Source organism: Oryctolagus cuniculus, chromosome 19 (genome assembly GCF_051225735.1).
Source record: "Oryctolagus cuniculus isolate XC-2025 breed Fujian yellow rabbit chromosome 19, ASM5122573v1, whole genome shotgun sequence".
Taxonomy (NCBI): Eukaryota; Metazoa; Chordata; class Mammalia; order Lagomorpha; family Leporidae; genus Oryctolagus; species Oryctolagus cuniculus.
In genome coordinates this window covers 69,817,501-69,831,989 of record NC_142885.1, presented here as the reverse complement: position 1 = coordinate 69,831,989, position 14,489 = coordinate 69,817,501, and the positions used below count along the sequence as shown (strand labels likewise).

General features: G+C 63.1%; 1 protein-coding gene and 2 long non-coding RNA genes across 6 annotated transcripts in view; 2 read left to right on the top strand and 1 right to left on the bottom strand.

The window, feature by feature from the left end:
- Positions 1–143: 143 nt before the first annotated feature.
- On the bottom strand, positions 144–11,393 carry ZSCAN10 (zinc finger and SCAN domain containing 10). 4 transcript variants are annotated; one of them, XM_089321292.1, is made up of 6 exons: positions 10,429–11,393; positions 7,518–7,966; positions 6,414–6,726; positions 6,236–6,300; positions 6,069–6,126; positions 144–5,358 (listed from the first exon to the last, which is right to left on the bottom strand). In XM_089321292.1, exons 2-6 carry the CDS (start codon positions 7,911–7,913, stop codon positions 3,824–3,826), a joined length of 2,367 nt encoding a protein of 788 aa, XP_089177418.1. In that variant the 5' UTR covers positions 7,914–7,966; positions 10,429–11,393; the 3' UTR covers positions 144–3,823. The 4 variants fall into 4 exon arrangements, with proteins under 4 accessions (XP_089177418.1, XP_089177416.1, XP_089177417.1 ...); XM_089321290.1 differs by having other exon boundaries at positions 7,518–7,974; positions 10,429–11,391; XM_089321291.1 differs by lacking the exon at positions 10,429–11,393 and adding an exon at positions 8,791–8,930 and having other exon boundaries at positions 7,518–7,974.
- LOC149120652 (uncharacterized) lies at positions 8,821–10,434 on the top strand. Its single transcript, XR_016226021.1, has 3 exons — positions 8,821–8,945; positions 9,592–9,806; positions 10,136–10,434. It is a non-coding gene; the product is annotated as an uncharacterized LOC149120652 (long non-coding RNA).
- A 203-nt stretch (positions 11,394–11,596) lies between the features above and the next one.
- Positions 11,597–14,489, top strand: part of LOC138846931 (uncharacterized) — a 6,713-nt gene continuing 3,820 nt past the window's right edge. The window contains exons 1-2 of the long non-coding RNA XR_011384456.2: positions 11,597–11,970; positions 14,243–14,330. This is a non-coding gene — a long non-coding RNA (uncharacterized LOC138846931). The remainder of the gene's footprint in view (positions 11,971–14,242; positions 14,331–14,489) is intronic.

Genomic DNA, 14,489 nt, shown 5'->3' with positions numbered 1-14,489 from the left:
CCTGAGCAGCACTGGTCCCCCACAGGAGACCATTCCTTTGTCTTCTGACATGCAACTGGAGTTGCGATCTCGGGTCAAGAGGCCGTCGGGCTCTGGGCAGAGATACGAGCAGTTAGGCGGCGAGCAGTCCAGGCAGAGCTTCTGGGAAACGCTGCGGCGGTGGTTCCGGGCAATGCTGGGCCGGCTGCAGCAGCGCTGGCAGCGTGCGTTGGCCTGGCTGCAGGAGCTGGTGGCCGCCGGGGTGCAGGCCTTGCGCAGCGCCGTCGAGCTCGTGTGGCGCACACTGAAGCGTTTCCGCTGCTCCCTGATGAAGTGGCTTGGGCTGCCCCTTGGGGTCTAGGGAGCTCAAAGCCCTGCGCTCCCCGCTTCTTAAAGTCTTTGAAGTGTCTACGCCTTCCTGCGCACCCTGGGCCCATCATTACCTCCCGCCCCCAGCCCCTTCCTGCCTGACCTGCAGAGCTGACCGGCTACTCTCGCTCTACTGCCTTAATAAAAGATGCTGGAAAGAAACCCACGGCCTGCCTGGAGCTCTCTCTGTTAGGCACAACAGGACTGGGCCTGGGCGACATGGTCCCAACCAGAAACAGTGGGGCCAGGGCTCCACCCGACCTCTGTACTGGGGACACCGGTCACCATGAACTCGGACTCCAGAACTGCAGCCTGGCGCATTGTTCTCACAGTGCCCGGCGCACCGCAGGTGCCCACTGGCTGCCCTTTCCTGGGCTCCAGGCACCTGACAGCCAGGGCTGGGCCAGGCCAGGCCCAGGCGTCTAGAACCCCCTCTGGGTCTCCCACATGGGTGGCAGGGATCCAACACTTGGGCCACCTTCTGCTGCTTTTCTCAGACCAGCACAGGGAGCTGCATTGGAAGTGCAGCAGAGAGACACAAACTGGCACCAGTATGCGATGCCGGCCTCACAAGAGACAGCTTTACCACCATGTCACAACAACCCCCCCACAGCATTTCTGGCTTGTCTCCCCCCAAGATCACGTGGCTGGATTGGGCCTTTTGGACCAGGATGGAGGCAGTGGAGGGACAGGGCAAGGGCAAATCTCTGGGCCTGAGACTGACCCTGCCTACAGAGATTGCAGAGTGAGGAGCAAGAGGAAGTGAATATTATCACTGTCTCTGAGGCCAAGTTCAGGAGCCCTAGAAGACGCTCCCCCTTCCCCCCAACCCCCACCCCCCGCCAGGTGGACACACAGAGATCAGCTTCTTCCCGTTCAGCCAGTGACCAGCAGCTGCTGAGACAATGGGATGGGAGGGCTGACCTGATCAGTCCTGGGGTTCTAGGAGGAAATGGGCGGGGGCTGGTGAGGAAGCACCTGCAGGGTGGCCCACGTCTGGGACAAGTGCTGGGCTGCATTGGCCGGGGAGCACTGGGAGGGTGTTGACCGTCTTTGTGGGTCAGAACCCACTTCCTCCTCTGACACTCTTGGAAAACAGCAATGAACTCTGGAGCTTTAGAACTGTCCCCATGGGGGCCACGCTGGGATCCCAACAGGGGAACGGGTGGACAATGGACCTGACATCAGCCCAGCCACTCCTGGGGGGTTGGGGAAATAACCAAGGGCACAGCCCTGCCGGACCTTAGGCCTCCACCTTTCACTCCCACCTTCTAGACATCCCTCTGGCCTCCCTCTGGCCTGAGGCCTCAGCTCCAGGTGCTGCCCAGCTGCAGGTCCTGACCCAGCGTTTTCCTGTCTTTGGCCATGACCTGGGAACTTCTCTCTGCCACTATTTTGTCACAGCCCTCCCCTGTACTTCCCAAGTGACCCCGTGTCAAACCTCCACTTCCCCTCACCCCTTCGCCTGCCACAGGGCTTCTCCCACCGCACGGCTCACCCCGTGCCATATTGAGGGCTCCTTCACTGGGAGCCTGGACAAGTTCATGGCCTCCTAGCTGCTCTCTCCGGCTTGGCCTCCTTCAAGGCATTTCCATCCATTAGCCAGAGCTAAAGGATTTATTTTGAAAAATGAAGTGACTGGGGGCTGATGCTGTGGCTCAGTGGGTTCAGCTGCTCTCTGCAGTGCCGGCATCCCGTATGAAGCAGCTCCTGTGTGCCCCGCTTCTGGTCCAGCTCCCTGCTAATGTGAAGATGGCCCAAGTACTTGGGAACCTGTCACCTACATGGGAGACCTGGATGGGGTTCCTGGCTTCAGCCTGGCCTGGCCCTTGCTGCTGTGGTCACTGGGGAAGTGAACCAGCAGATGGAAGATTCCTGTCTGTTACTCTTTCAAATAAATCTAGAAAGAAAGAAGGAAATCAGCCCCTGCCCACCAACCTCAGCAACCGTTCCGCGGTAAACAGCCTCTTACTCTTCCTGCCCGGCCAAACACATTGTACATCTTTTCTTCCGGACAAATGTTGTCCAGCTGCTCACCCAGCCACCTGCTGCTCCGGCTGCCGGGGGTGCCATCTCCTTAATTTGGAAACTGCCCCTCAGGTGCACTTCCTGCCTCGCTCCCCCCCAATAACCCAGCCCACAGCAGGTGTCCAGGAAAGGGGGCCCTCACTCCTCAGTCCCTTACTGGACAGGTTCTTCCTCTGAAATCCCCTCCCCCACGGTCCTGGCTGAGATGACCCTGCTGCTGACATCTAGTGGCTCTCGGTGAAGCCCGATCCTCCCCTCAACCCCAAAAGAGCCGGACCTTCCCCAGGCCTGGGACGTTTCTGATGGCCGTGTCCAAGGTTCATTTGATTTCCTCCTGGAGTCTGGATCAGTTCTCCCTTGGCTAAGTCCAGTTCCTTTCAAGGAAGAGTTAGGAAGGTGTGGACATAACCGAGACATGGAGCTGTTTTTCTTGAAAACCATCAGACCTCACAAACAGGAAGGGTGGGTGCCTCTGGGCTTTGACTCTCTTGTGGCTTCATGGAAACCACCTGATTTACGGGCACCCAGAGGCAGGGCCTGTGCAGGAGCCAGCGAGGGCTGAGGAGGTTCTGTCAGCCCAGCCCGACGTGAGCTGCAGGCAGCTCATGTTCCTTCAGTTTGAAAAGTTAGCAAGGTTCCAGAACAAGAGGTTTTCCACAATAATCTACCATCCAGGATTTTACTTCTCATTTGCCTTTTTTTTATTTTATTTTTTTTATGTTTTTGACAGGCAGAGTGGACAGTGAGAGACAGAGAGAAAGGTCTTCCTTTGCCGTTGGTTCACCCTCCAATGGCTGCCGCACCACACTGATCCGATGGCAGGAGCCAGGTACTTATCCTGGTCTCCCATGGGGTGCAGGGCCCAAGTACTCGGGCCATCCTCCACTGCACTCCCTGGCCACAGCAGAGAGCTGGCCTGGAAGAGGGGCAACCGGGACAGAATCCGGCGCCCGACCGGGACTAGAACCCGGTGTGCCAGCGCCGCAAGGCAGAGGATTAGCCTAGTGAGCCGCAGCGCCAGCCTCTCATTTGCCTTTAATTAATTTAAATGTAAAGACCCATGGAAGGCTGGCCGCTACCGGATCAGACTGCTCAGGTTCAGGGGTTAGACTGGGCAAGAAAAAATTGCAGAGTGAGATTCCTTGGGCCTCCCTGCAACTGCCCGGGGTCAGCTGGCCCCCTCCCCACCCAGCTCCCACGGAGCCCATTGGAGAAGGGCTGGGATGGGGACATGAGAAAGACTTCGCCATGGCCTTGTGGTGGCTTTAGGAGGAAACAGGGGTACTGTTTTCTAAAGGCCTTTTTAGTGGGGGCATGAGGTGTCACAGAAACAGAGGCCCAACGTGAAGCCAGAGAGAGGCGTGCGTGGCAGGGGCGGTGCCGCAGGCAGGGGCGCGTGTGGCGAGGCTAGTACAGGGTCTCCCAGGCAGGGGTGCGTGTGGCGAGGCTAGTACAGCGTCTCCCGGGTGTGGGTCCGCAGGTGGCGCAGCAGGTGCGAGTTGCGGCTGAAGCTGCGGCCACACTGGGAGCAGGGGTAGGGCCTGGCGCCGGTGTGCACGAGCAGGTGGCGCAGCAGGTTGCAGCTGCGGCTGAAGGTCTTGCCACACTCCGGGCACTCCTGGGGGGCCTCAGCCTCGTGGCCCGACCCCGCGTGCGTGGCCAGGTGCCGCTGCAAATGGGCGTTGCGCCGGAAGCTGCGGCCACACGTTGGGCAGCTGTAGGGCCGCTCCCCGGTGTGGCTGCGCCGGTGGCGGGCCAGGTTGGAGCTGTTGCGGAAGCGGTGGCCGCACGTGTCGCAGGCATGCGGCTTCTCCCCGGTGTGGATGCGCTGGTGGCGCGCTAGGTGCGCGCTCTGGCTGAAGCCCTCGCCACACTGGCTGCAGCGGCAGGGCTTCTCGCCCGTGTGGCTGCGCAGGTGGCGGGCCAGGTCCTGCGTCTGCATGAAGCTCTTGCCACACTGAGCGCAGTGGTGGGGCCGCAGGCCGCCGTGCGTCAGCAGGTGGCGGGCGAGCCCGGCCCGCCGCACGAAGCTTTTGCCGCACTGCGCGCAAGTGTGGGGCTTCTCACCGGTGTGCACACGCTGGTGGCTGACCAGCTGGGAGCTCTGTGTGAAGCTGCGGCCGCAGGCCTCACACGAGAAGGGCCGCTCCCCTGTGTGCAGGCGCCGGTGGGTCACCAGGTGCTCACTGCGCCGGAAGGCTTTGCCGCAGTCCCCGCACACGTAGGGCCTGCTCTTGGTTTTCGGGCTGGGGCTGCTAGAGGGTTCGGAGCACCGGTGGTCTTTGCCCCTGGCGTGGATGCGCAGGTGGCGCTTGAGGCTGGAGCGGTGCTGGAAGCTCTGGCCACAGTGGGTGCACAGGATGACGGTCAGCTCCGGCACCTCTGTCTTGGCCTCCGGGGCGCACGCGGGCTTCTGGTCCTGGGTGTGCGCCAGCAGGTGCTGCACCAGGCTGCTGCGACGCTGGAAGCCCTGGCCACACTCGGCACACAGGAAGGCGGGCTCGGAGGAGTGCGTTAGCAGGTGTTTGGTCAGGTGCGAGCTCTGGCGGAAGCGGTGGGTGCAGAGGTGGCAGGCGTGCGGCCGCTCGTCCGTGTGAGTGCGCATGTGCAGCTTGAGGATGGAGCTTCGGCCAAAGCTCTTGCCGCAGCACAGGCACACGTAGGAGCGCGCCTGCGGGTGAGAGCGGAGCTGGTGCGCCTTCAGCCGGGACAGCTGCCGGAAGCTTACCCCGCACTCGGTGCATAGGAACTGCAGCTGTTCATCGGAGGAGGCGGCGGCCCCCGGCGCAGTAGCCTCTAAAACTTCGCCACTGCTGGAAGGGGAGCCCCCTGCACCCGTGCAGCTCGCCTCCGGGCCTGGCCCCGGCGACTGTGCGGGCGGCTCTGGGGCCTTGGAATCTGCTTCGGTGGCAGGGGGCCAGGCCGCCCCGCTGGGTTCTTCCTTTTTAAACTCATCCTTGTCCGTGGTTGTGCCTCCGAATCCTAGGACAGAAGCAAGACAGGGATGGCCAGGCCTCTTCCAAGGCCTCTAGGGAAGGGCCAGGATCTGAGCCCTGGAAGTTTGAAAGAAGCTTGGGACCGTGGAGCTGGGGGCGGGGCTCCGGCGAGCATGCCTTCCTCAGCCGCCTGTTTTATTTTTTCTTAATTTCAGCCAAATACAGAATCTATCACGACAACCACTGTAAAGTGTGAAATTCACTTGCAGCACCGTGCAAAGTGTCCCCCCCATCACCCACATCCGTGGGCTGGCCCTCCCTTCACCACCTATTTTACGGGTTCAGTCAAAGGTTGATGATTACAACTGGACAAATGGGCCTTCAAGACAGCCCATCAAAGAGCCCAAAAGGGGCCTTCGAGGCCAGCATCTCACACCGGTGTCAGTTTGAGCCCCGGCTGTTCCACTTCCCATCCAGCTCCCTGCTGATGAGCCTGGGAAAGCAGCAGAGGGTGGTCCATGTGCTTGGGCCCCTGCCACCCATGGAGGAGACGCAGATGGTTTTCCAGGTTCTTGGCTTTGGCCTGGCACAGCCCCGGCCCTTACAGCCATTTGGGGAGTGAACCTGAGGATGGAAGACCTTCCTCTCACACAGTTCAGACACCATCAGCATGGGGGGAGGCCATTCAGTGAGGTGGGTTGAGCTTTAGGTAAGGAAGAGCCATGGGTGGCCTGCCCCCGAGGAGGGGTCCCTTACCCAGAGGGTGTGCAGGTCCAGTCTTTTTCTCCTGGACATCCTCAAAGGTCAAGGACTCCTATAACAAGAGCGAGACGCTGGGTGAGCGAGGAAAACCGGCATCTGCCGAAACTGCAGAGGCAGAGGAAGTTCGAGGCTTTCAAGCCCCTGGGGTGAGGCCTGCTCACCAGCACGGCTGCCAGCTCCTGATCCCGGGAATTCTGCTCCGACCACAGTGCGGGGCCCTGGGGCTCTGGAAGCGGAGGGGAAGGAAGGAGACGCTCTTAGCCTGGCACAAACATCACTGGCTCCTCCCCCACCCCACACCTGGGGGCTGCTGCCCCACCCCACCCCCAGCCGCCTCACCCGCACACATCGGATCCCTGGCTTCACCAAGCTCCGGCTCCTCACAGCTGTCGGGCGAGACCTGGAGCGTCCACTGGGGAGCCGGGCTGGATGGCTGCCTTGAACTTGTGGCCCGGCTCCACTCTCCCAGGTCGGAAGGCTTGGTGGGCCCTGGTGGGGCCAGAGCCGGTTCACTGGGTGGAGCGAGGGCTGCGGGCTCTTCGGAGGGCACTTCCTTTTTGGGGCTGTGGCCGGGGGCCTGGGAGAGGTCCCCCTGTTCACCCGAGGGGATGTCTGCGCGGGGACAATTTTTGCCAGCACTGAAACTGAAATCCTGTTGGAAACACAGGGTGTTAGGTGTGAGACAGGGCCTCGGGGGCTGCCCCGGGTGGGACAGGAGATGGGAGAGGCACCCAGGGAAGGAGTCAGGAGGCTGGGGAGGCACTGGCAGGCCGGGGGAAGCGGGGTGTGGAGAGCCCCTCCCAGGGCCGTCCCCTGAGCTCCGTCCCTCCCAGGGCCACAGGGCCGTCCCCGAGCTCCGTCCCTCCCAGGGCCACAGGGCCGTCCCCGAGCTCCCACGCCCCTCCCAGGGCCACAGGGCCGTCCCCGAGCTCCCGTCCCTCCCGGGGCCACAGGGCCGTCCCCGAGCTCCCGTCCCTCCCGGGGCCACAGGGCCGTCCCCGAGCTCCCACGCCCCTCCCAGGGCCACAGGGCCGTCCCCTGAGCTCCCGTCCCTCCCAGGGCCACAGGGCCGTCCCCGAGCTCCGTCCCTCCCGGGGCCACAGGGCCGTCCCCGAGCTCCCGTCCCTCCCGGGGCCACAGGGCCGTCCCCGAGCTCCCACGCCCCTTACCAGAGGCCACAGGGCCGTCCCCGAGCCCCCACGCCCCTCCCAGGGCCACAGGGCCGTCCCCGAGCTCCCACGCCCCTCCCAGGGCCACAGGGCCGTCCCCCGAGCTCCCGTCCCTCCCAGGGCCACAGGGCCGTCCCCGAGCCCCCACGCCCCTCCCGGGGCCACAGGGCTGTCCCCGAGCCCCCACGCCCCTCCCAGGGCCACAGGGCCGTCCCCGAGCTCCCACGCCCCTCCCAGGGCCACAGGGCCGTCCCCGAGCTCCCACGCCCCTTACCAGAGGCCCCGAGTGGCTGGCCTCCCCAGGGATGCCCTCCAGCAGCAGCACCACCTCCTCGCCGTCGCGGAGCTGCTGGCCCTGCAGGCGGTGCAGCAGGTGCGGGGGCAGCACGCTCAGGAACTGCTCCAGCACCAGCAGCTCCAGGATCTGCTTCTTGGTGTGCAGAGCTGGCCGCAGCCAGTGGCGGCACAGCTCCCGCAGCCGGCCCAGGGACGCCCGCGGCCCCATGTCCTCCTGGTACTGGAAGCATCTGAACAGCTGGTGGGCCACCTCGGGCCGGGGCCTGGCCTCTGTCCGCCGGGGATCCTCCTGCCCGACCTCCTCTTCCTCCTCCAGCTTGACGGCGCCCAGCTGCTCCTGCTCCTGGGCGGCTGGAACTGGCTCTGCGAGCATCCTTCACCGCGGCGGACTTCCCTGTGGCCGGTCCTACTGCCAGGTCCCCACGCCTGTGGAGCTGAAGACCCTGGGTGAGATCCCGCTGCAGGGCCATCGGCCCCCGCCTGTGTCATCAGTGCTAAGAGCACCCAGGGGGCAGAGGCAGCGCCTGTCCACGCACGGGCTGGACAGACCAGGTGTCAGCTTGAGCACCAAGGGCAGCAAATCCGGAGAGTTCTGTGTGCTCAGCCCTCCTACAGCTCCCACAGCCTCCTGTCCCCCCTCCCCTGAAGTCACCTGCGGAGCACACAGACGTGCAAGGTGGCCCCTGGCCATCAAGACCAACTCCACCCGATCTGGTGTGCAGAGCCAGTGTCCAGTTTACAGGGCATTGCCAGGAATAAGTTCCAGCTAGACGCTCTCTGGCACGAACAACTGGAACGAATCCCTAAGACGGACAAGGGGACTGGGGGAGGGTGGCCACGTGAGGGCCTCATTTCCCTTTCTTTCCTGCTGTAGTTTCCAATTTGGATTTTCCTTGGTGTAGTCCGTCACCCCTAGGCGGCAGGCGGGGAGGGGGCTCCCCATTCCAAGAGTCTGACCAGCGATAAAGGGAGTCGAGGGCCTCCAATAAGGCCACCAGGGGGCGCCGGCTCTGCAGGAGGGCTCCTCCCGGCCCACGACGGTGGCGCTAACTCTCGGGCTAACTCTCGGTCGGCTCGGCCGGAGGCACCCAGGGAACGCCCCCAAGCTCAGTCCCACCCACAGCAGACTCATCCCCAGGGCGGGGCTCCTCAGAACAGTCGCTCACACCACTCCCCACCCCCACCCTGGGCCTCCCAGGCAGAGGAGTCGAGGAAGGCCTGGCCCACCCCTCCTCACCACGCAGACACACCGGATATCCACCGCCTCTACGTGCTGGTTACGCCGGGTCCCACGGGCGGTGCCGCCAGAGGCCACAGCAGCGACTAGGCCCCGGCGTCGGTGCATCTCTGCCATTTTACAGCCGGTGGCTCCGATGCTGAAAGGCACAGCCACCGGCCCCAGAGGGTAACCCGCTCTCGGGACAGTTTGTGGGGCCCTTTATAAAGGAGAAGGCGCCACCTTTCTTCTCCGGTGGGGGTAACTAGCGGAGAAAACCCAGAGTGATGTGGCGACTCTGACTCAGGTGTAGCTGCTGCCTGCCTGCCCAGCCCTCCCTTCCGCCCACAGCTGCTTCCTGGTCTCTCCAGCCTCTCACCCTCCCCTTCCCCGTCCCCATGCCCCTGCACAGCCAAGTCCAACCAGGGCCTTTCCCACAGTTTGGCATCTGGTCTCCGGCGCCTCCCTCCTGGATCCCACAGCACAGCAACCCCCTCTCCCACCAGGGAGCACTTGCAGGGACCCTGGACCGGTTTCCTCCGCTGGCCTGCTGGTGGGAACTGTGTCTAGCTCAGCACTTGTTCACCAAGCACTTGAGTGCTTGTTAGGCAGATGTTGCAAAATGGCAATGGCCGCCTCCAGGTTGCAAGAACGGAGGCATGCAGGCAGCAATGTCAGGCAGAAGTCTGAGCTTTTAGTATTAAGTGCAAAGCAGACTCCCTCACTCATCCTTGCGGATGGCAGGGACCTGGTGCTTACCGGCCCAGGCGCTGTAATGGGGCCTGATGGTCTTGCAACAGCCTGGGTGCTGAAGTATAATCGCTTTATTTTCAAGTGCAAAGACCAAGCTCAGAGATGATGGGTGCCTTCATCAAGGTTGGGTGGAGCCAACATTTGCTGAAGGAGGAAAGTGATTCTGGACCACTGTGCAAATGGCTGCTGCTGTCGGTGACATCCCCGGCCTTTGCCAGAACGCCACAGCAGGAACCAGAAGAGGATTCCAAATTCCAGCTCTCAGTCCTAGCCACAAGCGGGGGCTGGAATCCCCAGGTGAGGCCTCACCAAAAGGTTTTAATGAGGTGGAACTCGGGCGGTCGGCCTCAGAGAGCCTGTCCCTCCCCCCAGGCCGCCAGCACAAAAGCCCTATTAACATGCACCTCCACGGGGGGTGGGATGGCTGGGGGCGGGGGAGACGCCAGCCGCAATCCCACACTTGACCAGCTTAACTTCGAGCCCAGAGAAACCCAGAGGCAAGGGCTGGACCAGCCGGGGGATGGGGGGGGGGGATGGGGGATGGAGGGGCTGCCCTGAGACCCTCCTAGCCAAAGTTGAGGAAGGGGCAAAAGGCGGATGCCTCTCTCTCCTTGCGTCCGGTGCAGGTGCCAGATTGGCCCGTCTCTGTTGGTCAGGCTCCCCTCCTGGCGCTGGACGGGGTGGACGAGGCCGGTCTGTCTACCTGGGTGCACGTGGAGCCTGGCTCCTTCTCCAGAGTCACAGGGACGCTCCTGATGCCGGCAACGCCAGAGTCCCGCGAGCTGGCTGGCACCAGGCCTCCCAGCACAACCCCGCACAGCCTCCCGAGACTCTTCCAACGCCCAGCCCACCACCAAGGCCTCGAGCCCCCTCCCTTCTCTCTCCTAGCTGTTGTGAGCCAGGCCGCCCTCCAACTCACCACTCCAGGGCCCGCACTGCGGAGGCAGAGGTGTTGAGGGGTTCTTGAGGATTCCCGGGCCAGAGCCAAGCTCAGCAGCCTGGGGAAGGGCTCAGAGAAAGTGGGACAGGAAGTTCCCTGCCCCGTCCCATTCAGGTGAAGGGCGTCCTAGAGTTAACCCTTAACTGCCCAGCCTCGGGGAGGGTGGGGCCAGAGAGAAACAAAGGGATCGTTCTGGATCCCAATCCCAGTGTTGCCTGTGGGTCTAGAGCTAGAACTAGCCCCCTCCCCAGGAGGGGACCGCCGTGCCCTGTGTCAGGTGCTGAGCTAAAGGTGGGGAAGCAGGCCCTGCCCACGGGGGCCGACATTCCAGGGCACATCGGTGCAGAGCCTGGAACGGGAAGATGGCCGTGGCAAGACAGGTCTCCACGACATTGGCACCCGAAGTCCTTCCAAGAATCCTAGGAAGTGGCTTTGGTCCCAGCTCGATCCTGGGAGGGGACCTGACCATACCAACCCCGGGGGCACCCGCATCCCATGTCCGAGTGCCTAGGATGCAGTCCCACCTCCACTTCCCGTTCATCATGCTGCTGATGCACACCCAGGGGACAGCATGTGGGTCCCTGCCGCGTACAGAGGTGCAGATGGAGTGCAGCTCCCGGCTGCTCCTGTTGCAGCATGTTTGTGGGGGGTGTGGGAGATCTCGATCCCTTTCTGTCGTTCTGCCTTCCTTCCATCCAAATCAATAAATGAAATGTAGAGTCAAGTTCTGCCCTCTGCACTAATGTCCCCTCTTGGTTCGAGTCCTCAGCTGCAACCTGGAGCCCCACCCAGTCCAGAGCTCCGGGCACGCCCCTGCCCGCCACACCTGTCCTGGGGAACCGGGACTGGCCGGCCTCGGCCCGCGAGGCCAACGTCTTAGAGCACGTAAGCGCACCTGGGTCTACCCCATTCCTCCATTTTAATAGCGCTATCTGGGGACAGAGGTCTGTTCCCTTGCTCCTCCCTGCATCATGCGCTCCCGGCCCAGCGCCCGACACGGCCGGGACGGACAAACTGGAAGAGGAACCGCGGCCCGGGCCTGTCCAGGGTTTGCTGCACGCGCCCAGACAGCAGCTTTGGGCACTGGGCCCCGCCCCCAGGGGGTGGGTCCTACAGACGGGGCGTGGCCCGGAGGCGCGGGCTGGAGAAGCGCGAAGGGCGCCCGCGGGTCGGAGGGGCCCTCGCCCGGCCCCGCCCCGCGTGTTCCGCGGAGCCGACCACCGTGGGGAAGGGGCCCGGCTGCCCCTCTGCGTGTCCGTGAGAGGGGAGGGCGCAGGAGTCTGTGCAGCGGTGGGATGGGGCTGGGCCCGCGCGCCCCTGGCTCCCGCGGACCCTGCCCCAGTCTGGCCCCGCACATGCGCACTGCTGCACCCAGGCCTGGTTCGGACCCCTGCCCTCGCTCAGAAATGGAGCCGCGGCCCCACGCCGGTGGCCTTCGAGGGCGTGGCCATGTCCCTAAGCCCTCGGGAGCTGGGGCGGCGAGCCGCGGGCTCTGTGCGGGACGTGATGCGGGCCAACCAGGTGATGTGGCCTCTGGGTAAGGGTCCGACCAGGTGGTCGTGCTGCCCCTGGCCTGGCGGCTCCGCAGCTGAGAGGCGGGACGGCCCGAGGCCCGCTGCCACCGCGGACTCGACGCTCTCCGGCCCCGCGCGTGGCCTTTCCTGGGAGCGCGGACTGCGGCTGCACCGAGCGCCAGGAGGAGCGGGAGGCGGGTGGGGCGTGCGGCCGGGAGCCCTGCCCCTGGGCTGCGTGTCTGGCCGGGGAGCGGGCCGGTGCTGCCCCCAGCTGGCTGACACGTCCGGGAGGAACCGGGTGGGCGAGCGGGGGTCGCTCCGCGGGGTTGGAGCGTTATGGGGGGAGGGGGTGGCCGTCTCCATGCCACCTAAGCTCTCTTGAAAATACACACTTCGACAGTTCTAGTTTAATACCTTGAAAGAAAAAAACAACAAAAAAACCCAACTTAACATTTTTCATTTGTTCTACCACTGAAAAGTGTTAAAGCCTGGGGTCGCGCCGGCGCCGCGGCTCACTAGGCTAATCCTCCGCCTTGTGGCACCGGCACCCCGGGTTCTAGTCCCGGTCGGGGCGCCGGATTCTGTCCCTGTTGCCCCTCTTCCAGGCCAGCTCTCTGCTGTGGCCCGGGAGTGCAGTGGAGGATGGCCCAAGTGCTTGGGCCCTGCACCCCATGGGAGACCAGGAGAAGCACCTGGCTCCTGCCATCGGATCAGCGCGGTGCGCCGGCTGCGGCGGCCATTGAAGGGTGAACCAACGGCAAAGGAAGACCTTTCTCTGTCTCTCTCTCACTGTCCACTCTGCCTGTCAAAAAAAAAAAAAAAAAAAGCCTGGGGTCACGCAGGCCAGCAAGAGCCCCTGATAGAGGGATGGCTGAGGCCTTCCTCGGTTTTCTGTATTTTCAGTTTCCACAGATTCTTCCATTCCGAGTCCTTCAGGGCCAGGGCAGAAATCCTCCTCCGCGTCCTGGAACACGTTACTGTTGGAAGCATTTGGTCTGGGGGTTCCGCAGTTGGGACGCCCGCACCCCGGTATGGCAGCGCCTGGCTTCCACCCCTGGCTCCTGCTGTGCCTCCAGCTTCCCGGGAGAGAGTGGGGATGCCACCCCAGGGGAGACCTGGATGGAGTTCCTGGCTCCTAACTCGGAAGGCCCTTGTGGACATTAAGTGGTGAGACAGTGGGATAGATCTCTGTCTCTCAAATAAATAAATAAATAGTTCTATTGTCCTTTAGATGCCTGTCACTAAATAGCACTAGGAACTTTTTTTCTGCATTCTTTTTTTGAATTTTAAAAAAATATTTATATATTTGAAAGGCAGAATTACAGACAGGAGAGAGACGTCTTCCATCCTCTGGCCGCAGTTAGCTGGAGCTGGGCCGATCTGAAACCAGGACCCAGAAACTTCTTCCAGGTCTCCCACATGGGTGCAGGGGCCCAGCGACTTGGGCCATCTTCTCCTGCTTTCCCAGGCCACAGCAGAGAGCTGGATCAGAAGTGGAGCAACTGGGACTCGAACCAGTGCCCATATAGGATGCCAGCACTACAGGTAGAGGCTTTACCTGATACACCACAGTACCACACCCTGAATCTTTTTTTTACAAAAGATTTATTATTTTTATTTGAAAGGCAGAATGACAGAGAATCTTCCATTCACTGATTCACTCCCCAAATGGCCAAGCCTGTCAGGGTTGGGCCAGGAGCCAGGAACTCCATTTGGGTCTCCCATGTGGGTGCAGGGGCCCACGGACTTGGGCCTTCTTCTGCTGTTTCGCAGGTGCAGCTGGGAGCTGGGTCAGAAGCAGAGCAGGACAGGAAGTGGCGCTCAGGCTGGGATGCGGGCATCGCCGTGCCCCGGGCTGGCGCTGTTGGGATGCGGGCATCGCCGTGCCCCGGGCTGGCGCTGTTGGGGTGCGGGCATCGCCGTGCCCCGGGCTGGCGCTGTTGGGGTGCGGGCATCGCCGTGCCCCGGGCTGGCGCTGTTGGGGTGCGGGCATCGCCGTGCCCCGGGCTGGCGCTGTTGGGGTGCGGGCATCGCCGTGCCCCGGGCTGGCGCTGTTGGGGTGCGGGCATCGCCGTGCCCCGGGCTGGCGCTGTTGGGATGCGGGCATCGCCGTGCCCCGGGCTGGCGCCGTTAGGATGCAGGCATCGCTGTGCCCCGGGCTGGCACTGTTGGGATGCGGGCATCGCTGTGCCCCGGGCTGGTGCTGTTGGGATGCGGGCATCGCTGTGCCCCGGGCTGGCGCTGTTCTCATCCCTCTCTGGGCGGCCGGGGTCTTGCAGGAGGAATCACACGTGTTTCTGAAGCTCCAGCATCCTGCACTGAGGGCCAGCCTCGGGACGGAAGCTGAGGATTTTGCAGGAATGCAAGGTGAGCCAGCCTTGCGCCCAGCCAGTCTCCTGCTCTGCAGACGTCCCGGGTGTCTGGTTGGCAGGAGCCAGCCTCGGCTCCCACGCTTCAGTTGCAGTCTCAGCCTTGCCGTTGCTGCTGTCCTATGACCTCTGCAAATCAGCAAGTCCTTTCGTTCTG

Excerpts from the sequence above, each read along its gene's own strand:
- ZSCAN10 (XM_089321292.1), bottom strand. The coding sequence starts at position 7,913 with ATGCTCGCAGAGCCAGTTCCAGCCGCCCAGGAGCAGGAGCAGCTGGGC. Across the intron at positions 6,727-7,517 it reads CCAGCCACTCGGGGCCTCTG|GATTTCAGTTTCAGTGCTGG; the intron begins GTAAGGGGCGTG and ends TGTTTCCAACAG. Across the intron at positions 6,301-6,413 it reads CAGGGATCCGATGTGTGCGG|AGCCCCAGGGCCCCGCACTG; the intron begins GTGAGGCGGCTG and ends CTCCGCTTCCAG.